At 51.1% G+C, this 15,232-nt stretch overlaps 2 protein-coding genes across 3 annotated transcripts in view; one reads left to right on the top strand and one right to left on the bottom strand.

Moving 5' to 3' along the window:
• The first annotated feature begins 3,108 nt into the window (after positions 1 to 3,108).
• On the top strand, positions 3,109 to 9,514 carry LOC149860367 (E3 SUMO-protein ligase ZBED1-like). Of its 2 annotated transcripts, none has more exons than XM_090053286.1 (3): positions 3,109 to 3,189; positions 4,596 to 4,755; positions 6,342 to 9,514. In XM_090053286.1, the coding sequence occupies exons 2-3, from the start codon at positions 4,602 to 4,604 to the stop codon at positions 8,387 to 8,389; spliced, it is 2,202 nt and encodes a 733-aa protein (XP_089909412.1). In that variant the 5' UTR covers positions 3,109 to 3,189; positions 4,596 to 4,601; the 3' UTR covers positions 8,390 to 9,514. The 2 variants fall into 2 exon arrangements, with proteins under 2 accessions (XP_089909412.1, XP_089909413.1); XM_090053287.1 differs by lacking the exon at positions 3,109 to 3,189 and adding an exon at positions 5,844 to 6,037 and having other exon boundaries at positions 4,617 to 4,755.
• A 154-nt stretch (positions 9,515 to 9,668) lies between these two features.
• The window catches only part of ZNF541 (zinc finger protein 541), a 32,430-nt gene continuing 26,866 nt past the window's right edge, over positions 9,669 to 15,232 (bottom strand). Inside the window, exons 16-17 of the mRNA XM_090053285.1 lie at positions 13,554 to 13,735; positions 9,669 to 12,167 (exon numbers count right to left, since the gene is read on the bottom strand). Coding sequence (XP_089909411.1) covers positions 11,987 to 12,167; positions 13,554 to 13,735 — 363 coding nt within the window. The 3' untranslated portion in view covers positions 9,669 to 11,986. The remainder of the gene's footprint in view (positions 12,168 to 13,553; positions 13,736 to 15,232) is intronic.

Raw genomic sequence — 15,232 nt, 5'->3', positions numbered from 1 at the left:
ACAGCAAGGCTCTTAGCCGGAACAGCTGCTATATAGGGCCATATGCAAGGGGAGAGGACATTCGGGTTCTAGGGAAGGAAGTCCCTATAGGAGTGTCCCCTATAACAGCAAATACCCTCAAGGCCCCAAACCCCTGTGGAGAGCCCTGGCAGCTTGCAAATTCCAATGTTAAGCTGCCTTCGTTAGGACTAACGGGGGTTACGTGCAGACGTGATGAGGCAGCATCTGTTGCTTTTCCTGAACCGCAGCCCCTGGAAAACAGTGCCGGCTCACGTCCGCGCCCAATGAGCGTATGACAACACCGTCACCACCGGCATGAACACAAGCGCGTGACACGGCCTAAAGGAGGGACTGCGTCACCTTGCAGTCGGGCCACATGTGGGCTCATCCCCTCCAAGGGCAACTGAAGCGTGGCATGAGGACGTCCGCCTGGCTGCTAACAAGACTGCAGATGCCTATATTATGACATGCCTCCTTGTCTCGGCGTGGCGTCCCTGACCTTTCACAGATAACCCACAGATATTCGCTATAGGCGCTCGTCGGTTTGCAGCTGGGCCGGGGTGACGGGCGTCTTCCGAGATGGAAACCGCGTGTTATACAAGAGCATCCGAGCTGCCGTGAACGGGGTTGGACCCTAGGTGAGTCCTGCCTGGTCTCCCATGCCCCGTGGCGGCAGACAGCGGAGCTGGAAGGGCAAGTGACTGGGTCCAAACGTTGGGGTAGATGTGATCTCTTTTATTAGATCAACTAAATATAGTAACAAATAATAAAAGAGATCACATCTCCCCAACGACCCTTGCCTGCCTACGTCCTCAGACCAACAACCCTAACGCATGGGCCTGAGCAGGGTTCTTCCCCATTCCTCTCCCACTTGCAGCCACTTTATGTAAGGCTGAGGATGTTCTAATCCAGAGGCCGTGCCCCACACTCCCACTGACCCTTTCTTCCAAAAACGGGTCCAATCCCTTTGTGGATTTGGCTGAACTCCCCACTTCCGCTGCATCTGGTGGCCACAAGCTCCCCCCTTTCGTTTGTCCTGGGTGGAAAAACTGACTACCTATTAGTTTCCTATTGTGACCCCTCGGTTCTTGTCTGGTGAATAAGCCTGAAGAAGGGTGTTTGTAACCCAAAAGCTTCCAACAAATCATTTTTCCAACTATTTTAACTGGTCTAATAAACAATACTGGATTTCCCTAAAGAACCTTGTCGCCCGTAGCAGAAGCGCTTCTAACAAACCGGCAACTGCTGCTAAATGGCTGTTGTTGACAATCTTGCGCAGGACACAACAAGTGCTCTGGCGAAAGACAATCGATAATTAATTCCTGTCAACTTTCTCTTTGCTGTTTAATATTTTGTAAACCCCTCTATTGCCTTTCTTCGAGCATCTCTTCTCTAAACCGACCGGGCCTGGCCTCGTTCGTCTCCCCTCCTAGGCAAGCCTCTCCATAGCACTGATCGTCCTTGTTGCTCTTTTCTGGACCTTCTCGAGTTCTTCTCTATCCTTTTGGAGGTGTGGGGACCAGAACTGGGCACCATGTTCAAAGTGTGGACGCACCATAGCTTTATAAAGGGGCGTACGATGCTTTCATTACCATCGTGCATCTCCATAGATACTTTCGTTATCAGGTTTAGCGTGATCCTGCTTTCCCTGGTGCTTCCCGCTCCCTTCCAGGGACACTTCCAAGCTGCTTGGGGGACCAACCTGCATGTAGTCCCCAACCTGGGGAGGCGAGTAGGCGGGCACTTGGCAGCAGGAGACCCTGGTCTGCAGCCGGTTCTCCCACCTGTCCCCGGCGTCAAACTCACAAGGCATTTTGATGTGGGCCAGGGTAGCGGTAGCACTGCCACGGTGCTGTTCGCATCCTCTGCAGAGGGCGGAGAGAAGGGGCTGCTCAGTAACAATACAAGTCCTTTCTAGCCTTTTGCAAACGACCGTTCTTTCCGAGTTAAAGTACTTCTGCTGCCACGGCAGATTTTTCACTCAGCAAATCATAAAATCACAGAAAATGAGGGTTGGAAGGGACCTCCGGAGGTCACATCTACTCCAAACCCCTGCTCAAAAGCAGGACCACCCCCAGCTACATCATCCTACACAAGCCTACCTAGGTCTTAAAAACCTCCACGAATGATCTCAAAAACCTCCCCCACCCCTCTGGGTAGCCTGTTCCTGTTACTACTCTCCTCATGAGAAAGTTTTTCCTAATCTCCAACCTCAACTTCCCCTTGCTGCAGCCTGAGCCCATTGCTGCTTGTCCTGTCATCCGCCTCCACTGAGACCAGCCCAGCTCCAGCTGTCACAGTGCGTGACAGCAGCAGCTTCCCCATTTGAGGGATGTGGAAGCAGTGGCTATAGGCAGACACAGCTACTAAGGGGAACCTAATAAATCCCACCTTCTACACGCTGAACTACTGCAAACTCCCCTGCTAGGTATTTCAACCCAAGTTGCACATTCCCTGGGTTTGTTAGCGAGGGTCAAATCCCGGGCTTCACAGAGGCATAGGCCAATTTTGTCACCGTCCCTCTACTAACATGAGTCAAGCCTGTTCCAGCGCTTTACTATCCCCTCCTCGTGAGAAGGTTTTTCTTAACCTCCAACCTCAACTTCCCTTGCTGCAACGTGACACCAGTGCTCCTTGTCCTGTCGTCTGCCCCCGCTGAGAACAGCCCAGCTCTAGTCAGGAGGATTTTATCTTTTTATTGAGTGCAACCCCATGCGTTTCACCAAAGGATCCAAGACGGTCCAGCTCAGTCTGCAGACTTCGGCAGATGCAGAAGCCACCGCTTCCAATGATGAATCATCTTTACTGTTATAAAAAAAAAAGCAAGAGCACGCCCTATTAACCAAGTACCCACAGCCAGAATTTCTCCTTCAGCAACAAAACAGATCGTGATTAATCAGACCGTCTCCATGCTCTGCTTTGTTATAAATGCAAGCGGCACGGCCCGCCCTGTCTGCCAGCAAGCGCACACTTGCTGCACACGTTGCATCAGGGCTCTGACAGGCATCCAGCCTCCTCGCTAGCTCCCTCCGCTTCAGATCAGCTCCCTTTCCATCCTGGCTCGAACTTTTGAGAGGAGCCCTAAATGAATTACTTCCAGATGAAAGGTTAGCTATATCCCATTTTACGGCACAGAGCTGAGACCGCAAACAACCCAGCAGCCCGTATCATGCCCATGGTAACAAAGGAGTGAGTATAAGCCGACCTATGCCTGTTTTCTTCTTTATCTGGCTAAACTTCATTTCAATCCATGCACTCCTATATGTATATATGTGCATGCGTATATATATATATACACACACGCGCACACATATATACACACATCTATCGATAGATAGACGCACACACACATTGTCGGAAGTTTGCAGGGTTTTAAAGCAGCAAAGGTGGAAACGGGAGTCCTTGCGGGGGCGGAGGATGAAGCTGCAGAATAATTTCTAGGGTGGGATCTGTTGCTCCAGCACGGGCATACGATCAGCTGTAGGATTTAAACATGACGTCACCACCTGGGTCCTCTCCACCGCTCCTTGAAGCAATACGGCGTGACTTCTGCGCTGTTCTGCACCATGTCCTTGGCCCCTCTTCCGGACACCTGGCAGGGAAAAGCGACGCGACTCACCCTTGCAGAGGGCGGGAAGAACTGACAAGGCATTTCCCCAGCGAGAGAGAAAGGCTGCAGGGCCGGGGACAGGATCTGCTTCGCTGGGCATGCTCAGACAGGTGCAATGTGAACCTTGCCTTGATAAGGCTCTCTCCACTTTGTGCCCGCAGCGGTGACCTTGGGTTTTATAGAGCGCCTGCCATCCCATGGAGCCGTGGCAGGAGCTCTTGCTGCCGCCAAATACCCAGCAGGCGGCCCTGGCCCCCGTGAAACGCTGCCATTTGACAGGCAGACGTCGGGTTTCCCAGCAGCGGCACGTGGGGCCAAGCATCTTCTAAAGGAGACGCGACCCAGTTGCCTTTGCAAAGGACATTTGCATCTGTGATGGGAGACACGGGGGGGGGGGGGGGGGGGGGGGGGGCGGTGCAGACAGCAGTCAGACAGCCCCTCTGCCCTTCCCGAGGGACGCGTGACGGTTTGGAAACCGGGCCCGCTATCCTCAGCTCACCAGGGAAACCCTGCTTAAAAAAAGAGGTTTCCCTTGGACCGAGCGATATCCAGCCCTTCATGCTACTGTTCGATTGGCTCGGGCTCTTTTCCAACAGCCCGTCGCTGCAGGATGGAGAGGGCTATCGCATGCTTGCAGGGAACAGGAATTCCCTGTGTTGCGGCACGCTAGGCAGTAGAGCCAGGCGGGTCTTCTCCATCTAAGCCCAGTGTTTCTCTGGCCCCCCATAAAAGCCCTGTCCTGGAAGAAGCCCACAGGGACAGGACTGATCTGCCTCCACGAAGCTCTGCGACATTCATGGGTGACAGGCGTGGCCTGCGAGTTAGTTATTGCTTGGAGGTAACGTCTTTAGAAGAGCAGGACCAGGGGTTGGAACATGAATCTCGTCGTGTCCCCCCCGAGCACGGGTGCTGGCAGTGCCGGATGGCCCCAGGGTGGTCCTTCTAACAGCCCGTCTTTGTGTTCCCTCCTGGGATGCTCCCGAAGGACGCGATGGCAGACGTGAACGCCAAGAGGGTGCCTCCTTTCCTGCAGAAAGGCGTGAAGCCAGAGGACGGTGGAGGGGACACGCAGCAGCCCAAAGAGGAGATAACAGAGGAGCAGTCTCTGCCCATCATCGCTCCATCCTACCCCCAGATCGTGCAAGGTAGGTGCCAGCCTTCGGTCTCTTCTCAACCAAGCAGCTTGCCAAGATCCCATTCAGCTACTAAAATGCCAGGCACGGCAGCAGCCTTCTGATTCAGCACCCGCAAATAAATCATGGATAAGGGGTTCCTCAGTGATGACGAGCTGCTCTAATCATTCATTTAGCCATGAGCCAGCAGGGTGCCCTTGTTGCCAAGGAGGTTACCAGCATCCTGGGCTGCATCGGTAGGAGCATTGCCAGACGATCCAGGGCAGTGATTCTTCCCCTCTATTCAGCACTGGGGAGGACACATCTGGAGTCTGGTGTCCAGTTTTGGGCTCCCACTACAGAAAGGATGTGGACACGTTGGAGAGAGTCCAGTGGAGGCAATGGAAATGGTTGTGGGGCTGGGGGACAGGACTGGTGAGGAAAGGGTGAAGGAACTGGGCTGATTTACTCTGGAGAAGAGAAGACCAAAGGGGTTGAATAGCAGCCTTCACCTCCCTGCATGGGGGCTGTGAAGAGGCTGGAGCTGGGCTGGTCTCAGTGGGGGCAGATGACAGAACAAGGAGCAATGGGCTCAAGTTGCAGCAAGGGAAGTTGAGGTTGGAGATTAGGAAAAACTTTCTAATGAGGAGGGTGGTGAAGCGCTGGGACAGGTTACCTACAGCGGTGGTGGAGTCTCCATCCTTGGAGGTTTTGAAGACCCGGCTGGACAAAGCCTTGGCTGGGATGACGTAGTTGGGGCTGGTCCTGCTTGGAGCAGGGGGTTGGACGGGATGTGACCTCCTGAGGTCCCTGCCAACCTGAATTTTCTGTGATTCTGTGATCTGGTAAGGGGCTCTGCTGGATGTAAGCTTGGTTATAACCATCTATAAAACGCCTTCAGCCAAGGCACTTTTGTATCAGAGCACCATTGCCAACCTAAGGAGTTTGTCCCTGGATCTAGCAACTTTTCCCTTTGGCCCAAAGTGACTGAACATCTGCATCCAAGCTCCTGTCTCAGTTCTGACTTGGTGACCTGCTTGGAGGTGTTTTTGCTGGCTTTACAAAGTCTTAGCAACATCCCGCCACCTCCTGAGGTCTACCCGGCATATTTCTGCTTTCAGGGATTGCCCACGGAGCTCAGGAACAGAGAGTTTCCACGCCAGCTCTAGCACCCGTGTGCAGCAATATACCACCGGCCTCTTAGCCAGAACGTTTCCCTACAAGTGCCCTTAGAGCGGATGAAACAGCTGGGTCTTCTTTCTCTTAGGGACCTGCCCCTGGTTCGAATGGAAGCTGGATGGAAACCAGCTATAAAGTTATGTGTTTTCAAGTGCTAATGTTGTAGCTGGTTTGCTCTTTTCATAGCTGGATGGCCATTTTTATGGCTTGGTAATTACTTTGCACATGTAGCCAGTCTAAATTTATTGCATGATTAAACTAGTTAATTGCATGATAATTACTTTGGATGGGTGGCCGGTCTTGCTTTGCATGCATGGCCAGTCTAAGTTTATTGCGCGATTCACCCATAAATTGCACAATATATGCAATGCACAGCAGGGGCTTTCATGCTAGTTTCAGGTGAAATTAATGTCCAGTCTGGCATTTCTCCTCCCCCACAGAGGAAATCTCCATGGTGTTCAACACATACAACATGGCAGCCAACCTCGGCCCATCCTCCAGGAGGAAGAGGGAGAAAGGGGCAGGCCACGACGGCACGAGCACAGCGCTCTATGTTGACCGCCGCAAATCCAAGGTGTGGAACTACTACACCAAGCTGGGGGATGCCTACGTGGAATGCAACGTGTGCAAGAAGCAGCTGTCTTTCCACAACAGCACCACCACGATGCGGGAGCACCTGGTGCGGAAGCACAGCATCCGCGACACGCTGCTGTCGCAGCTGAAAGATGACCAGGCATCTGAGGCCGACTACGCGGCACCGGAGAACGGGATCAAGCGGGCCAGGCAAATGACACCAGAAAACAACCTGTACCACCCCGCGCCCTGCTTAGAACCCAGGACCGACATGATTCTGGAGCTAGTGCTCGAGATGATATTCCGCGACCTCCACCCACTCTCCATGGTGAAAGACAAGGGCTTCGGACTCCTCCTCGGTTACCTGGAGCCAAGTTTTACCCTCCCGTCCCCGGCCCAGCTGTCCAGCATGCTGTGGCACAGGTACAATGTAGTGAAGCAGCATCTCGAGCACTATTTGCAAACGGCTCAGTCCATCGTGCTGTGCGTGGAGTCCTGGATCTCTCAGCTCAGCCAACCCTACCTGACCGTCACGGCAAGCTTCATTGACGGGGAGTGGCGCTGGGCCCGATGCATCCTGGAAACGCAGCAGATGCACGAGAACAAAGGGGCAAGCGATTTCGGGGAGAGGCTCTACGCTGTCCTGTCCGAGTTCGGGCTGTCCTGCAAGGCCGTGTCCTGCGTGATACACGACAGCCTACGCGACACAGCCGCCAACCTGGAGCAACTCCAGGGCGCCTACGGCTGGGCGAGCCTGTGCTGTGCCGCCCACTTGCTGGACCTGTGCATTCAGGCCGGGCTGGAGGTGGAGCAGGTACAAGAGGCTCTGAGTGCCGCCAGAGGCATCGTGAGGTACTTCCAGCAGGACGCAAAAGCCACCTGTTCCCTGAACAGCAAGTTGGAGGCCATCAACAAGACCAAGCTGAAGCTCGTCATGGACGCCAGGCCCCGCTGGATAACGACCATCGAGATGTGCGAGAGCCTCCTGGACCTCAAATGGGCCATCATGTCAGTGCTGGAGGAACACCCCAAGGGCACGGCAGCCGTTCAGAACCTGGCTGACCACCAGTGGAAGCTCCTGCAGGACCTGGTGCCCGTCATGAGGACGATTAAGATCGCCACGTCCTTCTTGCGAGAGGAGCAGAACGTTTCCATCTCTTCCCTAATGCCATGCATCCACGGCATCGTCACTGCCATCGGGCAGCAGTGCGAGGAGTCCAGCAGCGTCATCAAGACCGTGGTGGGCAACATACGGGCGCAGCTCGTGCAGCGCTGGGGCATCTCGGAGGACGAGACGGTGCTGGAAAGCCCGGCTGTCATCGCCTCCTTCTTGGACCCGCGTTTCAAGGAGATGAGGTTCCTGAGCCCCACCCTGCGCAGTGAGCTGCACAGGAGGGTCAAAAATATGCTGTCGCAGATGTTTAACCACCAGTCCCCACCTCCTGCCTCATTCTGGGTGCCAAACTCAGATTACAAGGCAGAAGGGGGAGAAGCCGGGGGCCAGCTGCCAGCTCATAAGGACAGGGCCTCTGGCAGCCAGTCCCAGAGCATGTACGACATCCTTCTGGGGAAGGACCCAACAGAAAGCATGCCCGAGATCCACCAGCAACTGGAGAACTACATCGTGGAGCCGCTATGTAAACGTAGCACCAACCCGCTGGACTGGTGGAGAAGCAATGAGCACCGCTTCCCCGCTGTGGCAAGGATGAGCCGGCAGTACCTGGCCATCCCTGCCACGGCTGTGTTGCCAGATCAGGCCTTCGCTGCCAGCGAGAGTGCCCTGGAGCACCGGCGAGCGGTGCTTGCCCCTGAAAATCTGGACCAAATTCTCTTCTTGCACCAGAACTTTGACTTTTTAGAATCCATGAGAAATAGCAGTGAGAATCGGGGCAGAAACCTGCACATCCAGTACTGAGAACACCTGGGTTGTGGTGGGGGGCAGAGTTCAGGGGTGAAGTTTAACATGGCATGAGTCCCGTCTATCCTAAGGGTGGGGTGCTCAAAAGCACTCTGGTGTAGGCCTCACCTGCCTGCAGAAGTCAGTGGAAGCAGCAGCACCCAAGGGCTGAGTATTTTCCTCCGATCCCCTCCTACACGTGCAGCCGCCTTGTGACACTTCTGTCCTGCTTGGATATAACTGATGCAGCCGTGTCAGACCGCACCAGTTCAGCCGCAACCGTCGTGCTCCCGAGCCACATTTGTGCTGCTTCCTTGGAAATCCCGGCTGCTTCTCCACGACGCCTCAACAGAGTAATCGCAAGTCTCTAGAGGACGCTACAGCCCTGGCAGCAGATGGAGCAGTGCATTTTAGGATGTTCAACCACAAGGGGCTGGATGAACCACTGCCGGTGTAGTTGGAGATGCTGTCCCTAGTGCAAACAGACAAAGGCGTGGTGGACAATACAGCCAGGCTAGGAAGAGAGAAACTCTAGTCACAGGGTAGGGAGAGTCGCCATTAGCTGCTAACAATCACCAAGCATGAGCCATAATGCATGCAATTTCAAACCATGTTTAGAGGCAACCACATCACTAAATCTTCCCTGTTGCAGCTGCACTGGCAGCTAGCATCAGGGGTGGAAATGCTACCACTGCAGGGGAAATGTAGTCTGAAAGTAGGAAGAACCCTCTCACTACTATGAGGGTTAAGTAATGAAACAGGCTGGCCAGGCTCAAGGCCTCTAGCCTTGCACAACTGTCGTGATAATCTGCCTGTCTGAGAACACCGCTCTTGATGGTGGGAAGGGACCCTTAGTTACATCTGATTCACCATCTAAGCCCAACAAAACACACGGTCGCAAGCTCCCTACCAAGTGCAGTATTGAAAGGTTGTTATTTTTATGCAAATAAAGCAACAGGCAAAAATCGGTGCAATAATTTAGGACCAGGCATGGTGCTTGAGATGGGAAGACTGGGACAGCCAGACAGCTGAGAAGATCAGAGACTTAAGTTTCTTTCAGGTTCTTCTGCCTTGATCATCACTGTAGTATCTGTGCACCTTGCAATAAATAAAAAGAGACTAGTGTGTCTCATGTAACTCCAACTCCACTCTTCTTCCTCTGGTGGAAAACTGTGATTCAAGACAGGGAAAAGAGCTGCTGCACGTTGTTATTTTGGGGATGGCAAAGTTGAGGTGAGTTTTGTTCGAACCGGAAAGCAGGGCAACGGCTGAGGAAGCTCTGAGCTCCTCCTGGAGAAAACACTAGTCTTAGTGACCTTCACATCCCGGCACTACCAAATCCCACTGTTCTGCAGCCAAAGCGGTCAGTTAACACCTGCCCCATTTGGGCTCCACAGCTGCTAAAAAAATCTTGCGTGATATCACAGCCAAATCAGAGAATAAATAAGGTAAAAACCCTGCCAAAATCCTGCTGCATGACTTAACTGTTGTGCCACTTAAAAAAAACCTGCTCCGTCATGTGTATGTTCCAACGAACTAAAGCGACTTCTGTGCCTCTTCGTGGGGCCACAGCAGTTTACTCAGAGGCAGGTAAGGACTGCTGGCTTATCTCCTCTAAAAAAGCAAAGGTGCACAATGCCTTGAGATTTCACGGGGAATTATGTTCAGGCTTGTCTGTGAACTGCTGTTCCAATGTATTCCGTTTCCCCCCAGATAAACCATTCTCAGAGGGTAAGATTCACGCCCACGTGGAGTGCAAGCATATGGCATACGCACCACTTAGGTCTTCAGTGGGATTTAATTGTTCTCGGGCTTCAAGCTGGAGGCACGACTTGAGTGAATTTCTCCCATGCTCTCCATGCAACAGAGCCTATTAGATTTGCCATCCCCACAGGACTTGCTGGCTGCATGAAATTCTGTTGTTTCAAGGTTAGCGTACGGTGAGCTGAACGAAGCTAACATCTCATTAAATTCTAACTGGTTGAGAGTAGTCTCTCCCTTGCCTGGTTTCAGCTCTCCTGACTTGTCATAATTTAGTGAACTGCTTTCCGATCCAAGCAGCAACAGACATAATCAGCACTTACCTTTATAACTTGCCCACCCCATGAGTGCAAGGAACTGGCTCAGCTTATATTGAGACACATAATGTGATTACAGTAGTTCTTTCAAAATCCTCGTGTTCCTGCAACACACGTTATACCCGCCAGCCTGGTATAACCAGTTTCGCTTTCCTCCCCCCATGATAATCAGTAAAAGAACAACTTTCACAGCACTGGCTCCATTTTAATAGAACTGGTTTTAATATATTCTCTCTTAAATGGTAGTCAGTCCCAAGGCCAATGTGACGTTCGGGGCACTTAGATGCTGTGCGTCATTCATGATTCTTCAGGCAAAGTGACCCAGTGGTGCCCACCTCCTCACCTGGCTTGCAGGGAACTCATCCACTCTTTGACAGGTCTTGTTTTTATTCCTGCTGGGTGTCCACATGCTGTCCTCACCCAGGAGAGCCCAGGTGGGAGTCCCGGTTTAGTCACCGACAACCTGGCTGTTGAACAGGCTGTACTGGTTTACCAGGTACCAGACAGCAGACCCAGAGAGGCCTGGCCTGACAGGTCTCTCTTAATGGAGGAAGGTTTAACAGAACCAGTATAACTAGTTTTGCTTTTGGGTTTTTTCTCCCCGCCACAATAATCAATAAACGGAGAACAAGAACTTTCACAATCATAGTTTTATTAAACTGAGTTTGTGAACTATGAAGCAAGCACATACAAAATAACAATCCACAGATCATCGCAGCACTACACACTAAAACTGAAATCCAGGAAGTGACCATCACGCTATGGAAAAAATTATATATATTAAATACAATGGCAATTTCTCATTGATTTTCTTATTCTGTCCTTTGGGGGGGGGTGTTTCTTTTTCAAACAAACAAACAACCAAACCCTAAAACTGATGGTAAGACATGAGGGGTATTCACATCCAACTTTTACTTTTAACTGGAGGCAGAAAGGCTCTCCCCACTCGCCACCAAATGAACAAAATCAGAAGTTAAGAGCCTCTGGTATTGGTGTAACAGCTATCTTACAGTCATTAACAACTTTTTTTTTCTCAATCATGCATAATTGTAGTTTAATGCCAGGCACGCATACTTAATTTAACATACTTCGCTGCGGTGTTAATCTAAGTAAAGAACGTTCAATGCCTTCATGTTTTGTTTCGGTTTTTGGGTTTTTTAAACTCAAACTCAAGGCAAACAATATTATGTTGGTGGTAAGTGCTGAAAATATCCAGGCAGGCTTTTGCACTCTTGTTGTATAGAAAACAATACAGGTCTCCTTTTATAAGGTATGGGGGGGAAAGGGGTTTCTTTGCAGGGACTGAGAAGTTTCCCTCTACAGCCTCACCAGGTGCTTCTGCCCTAGCAAAAGTTTTGAGTGTTTTTCAGCATCAGTGCAGCTACATCTGTGCGACTGACCTCACAGCACTGTCACATCACTCAACCCTGCTCAAGACTCAGCATGTCACTCATGATGGAATATGTAGGAAAAACACCTGTTTAGGGGCTAAAAATGCTTACGCACTTTCCCAGTGGAAGTCAGGCTGCCTTCACTGCTACTCAGAAATCACGATTTCCCAGTTACCATTAGAGGAGGTCAGCACCCGAGTCCCCTCCAGCTCTGGCTCATTTCTGACTTGTTTTACGGGCCACTTACTCTTTACCAGTGGCTCCCCATGCTCCTGTGGTCGGTGCCGTTTCATGTGAGCATTTCGACTTTTTATCTTGTCGAACACCCTAGAAGTTAGAAAATGAGGATCTGTTAGTTTTGACTCCTGTTCTCCTCTGACACTCGGCTTTCCAGAGGCTTTTCCAGCCTAAGTTGCGATACCTTCCCTCCCTGCTATCACCTCTCCTGAGCAGAAACAATGAGTCTTGGGGAGACCAGGCTAAATGAAGCACTGGTTTTGAAATGAGAACAGTTGCAAGCATTACACCTACAGTGAAAGGAAGAGGACCACGGGTGACATGGCAATAGCCATAGGAGCAGAGTCACTGTTCTCCCATGATTCTCCAATGATATCAATGGTAGTTTGTTTAGCTGTACTCTATACATCCCCATGCTTCTCAGGGGCTGAGTCTGCAGATGTGCAGACTTCGACACCTCTGGGGTTCAATCTTTTCAAGGGTCATGTTCAGCTTCTAAATGGATCGCATTTTTATCCCAGGTCATTTTGCCTTCTGTCCAACCAGACACTCCCTTAGCAGGCTGGAGAACACATTTTCCTCTATTTTTACACATTTCCTTTGTGAATTCAACAACGCTATGCATGGAGGCTGTTTCATTTGGCCAGTTTCCCCAAGAGAGAACAAACAGTTTTAAAAAAAAAGTTATAGAGCTGGACTGTTCTAAGTGGGGGTAGATGATAGAACAAGGAGCAACAGGCTCAAGTTGCAGCAAGGGAGGTTTAGGTTAGATATTAGGAAAAATTCTCACTAGGACTACAGTAAAACACTAGAATAGGCTACCCAGAGATGTAGTGAAAGCTCCATCCTTGGAGGGTTTCAAAACCCAGCTACACAAAGCCTTGGCTGGGATGATGTAGTTGAGCAGGGGGTTAGACTAGATGTGACCTCCGGAGCTCCCTTCAACCCTCATTGTCTATGATTCTATTTGTGGTTGTAAAGTCACGTGGCCTCTACAAGAAGGCTGAGTGAGGGTCAGGCATCAGAGAACCATAGAAAATGAGGGTTGAAGGGACCTCAGGAGGTCACATCTAGTCCAACCCCATGCTCAAAGCAAGACCAGCCCCAACTACATCATCCCACCCAAGGCTTTGTCAAACCAGGCCTTAAAAACCTCCATGGATGAAGACTCAACCACCTCTCTGGGTAACCCATTCCCAGTGCTTTACCACCCGTCTAGTGAGAAAGTTTTTCCTAAAACTTGCCTTTCCTCAACTTCCCTTGCTGCAACTGGAGCCCATTGCTTCCTGTTCTGTCATCTGCCACCACTAAAAACAGTCCAGCTCCATCATACCTGAAACTAAGTACCTTTAAAACTTCATGTTTAAAATTCTCCCCCCTAGGAAATGTACTCCTTTATTTTAAAATGCAAACAAACTGAACTGAGCAGATATGTAAAAATCATTGACTATACTAGGATGAATAATAAACCAATACCTTTCACATTCTTTACATGGAAATATACCCCGACAATCTGTACTTCCGGGCTGGGCTGGAGTTCCCTTCAGACTGAAGGCTGGACTATATGTGTCATTAGATGCTTTTTTGTAATTCTTTGGCTTTATCTTCATGTTGTGTTTGGGCAGAGGACCATGCCTTTTCCATGGGCTGCAGGCAATCTGCAAGTTACAAAATACAGATTAAATGGCATTTTCCCTGTTGTAGCTGGAGAATTCAACAGAGTTCAAGTCAAAGAAAATTAACTGACAAAGCCTTGGCTGGAATGATCTAGTTGGGACTGCTGAGCAGAGGGTTGGAGTAAATGACTTCCTGAATCATTTAAAAAAAAAAAAAATCAGGCGACTCTGGTGTTGACGCCTACACAGTCAGATGGGCTGTAAATTGGCTGGAGGGCCGCACACAGACAGTGGTGGAGGATGGGTCTTTTTCGGCCCAGAAGGATGTGGGCAGTGGGGTCCCCCAGGGCTTGGTCCTGCGCTGTTCAACATATTCATCAGTGACTTGGGACGAGGGGGTGAAAAGAACCTTGATCAAAATCACGGATGACACTAAGATGTGGCTGTGGGGAGAAGTGAGCACACTAGAGGAGAGGGACAGGCTACAATTGGACCTAGACAGGTTACAGGGGTGGGTAGATGAGCATAGGATAGGTTTCAACACTGACAAGTGCAAGGTGCTGCACCTGGGGAGGAAGAAACAGGCTGGGGAACTCCCTTCTCGTCAGGGCAGAGGCAGAAAAGGATCTTGGGGTCACCATTGATGCCAAGATGAACATGGTCCGGCAGTGTGGGGACGCGGTCAGGAAGGCCAACTGCACCTTGTCACGCATCCACAGGTGCATCTCGAGCAGGTCCGGGGAGGTGATCCTCCCCCTCTATGCGGCACTGGTCAGGCCGCAGCTGGAGTACTGCATCCAGGTCTGGGCGCCGCACTTCAGGAGGGACGTGGACAGCATGGAGAGGACCACGCGCATGATCCGGGGGCAGAAGGGCAGGCCCTACGAGGAGAGGCTATGGGACCTGAACCTGCTCAGCCTCCACAAGACAAGACTGAGTGGGGATCTGGTGGCTGTCTATAAACTTACCGGGGGGACCTGCGGGGAACGGGAGAGTTCCTGTTCCCCTGAGCACTACTGGGAGTAACAAGGAATAACGGCCATAAGTTGACGGAGAGTAGATTCAGGCTAGATATCAGAAGACACTACTTCACTATCAGGGAGGTCAGGATCTGGAACCAACTTCCAAGAGAAGTGGTGCTCACTCCTACCCTGGGGGTCTTCAAAAGGAGGCTAGACAGCCACCTAGCTGGGGTCACGTGACCCCAGCATCCTTTCCTGTCCATGGCAGGGGGTTGGTCTTGATGATCTCTCTGCTCAGGTCCCTTTCAACCCTACCAACTATGAAACTATGAGGTCCCTTCCAACCCTCATTTTCTATGATACTATGATCTTTTCGAAAACAGTGCATCACAAATCCAAATGCTGAAAATTCAGCTCAACTCCAGCATGTGCTTGAATGCAGACAGCCTTCAAAATGGATTGAAGAAACCCTCCGATTCCATGCCTAGCACCTTGTCTGCGCAAGGCTTTTTGCTACTGCTGCTGGTACCACTTCAGGTCTACATGTGCAAGTCACAGCGGGAGCGCAGGCACAAAC

Source organism: Crocodylus siamensis, chromosome 6 (assembly GCF_052110815.1).
Source record: "Crocodylus siamensis isolate JL-2025a chromosome 6, ASM5211081v1, whole genome shotgun sequence".
In the NCBI taxonomy this organism is placed as follows: domain Eukaryota; kingdom Metazoa; phylum Chordata; order Crocodylia; family Crocodylidae; genus Crocodylus; species Crocodylus siamensis.
The sequence above is the reverse complement of the archived record's forward strand: the minus strand, read 5'-3'. Positions and strand labels throughout refer to the sequence as shown.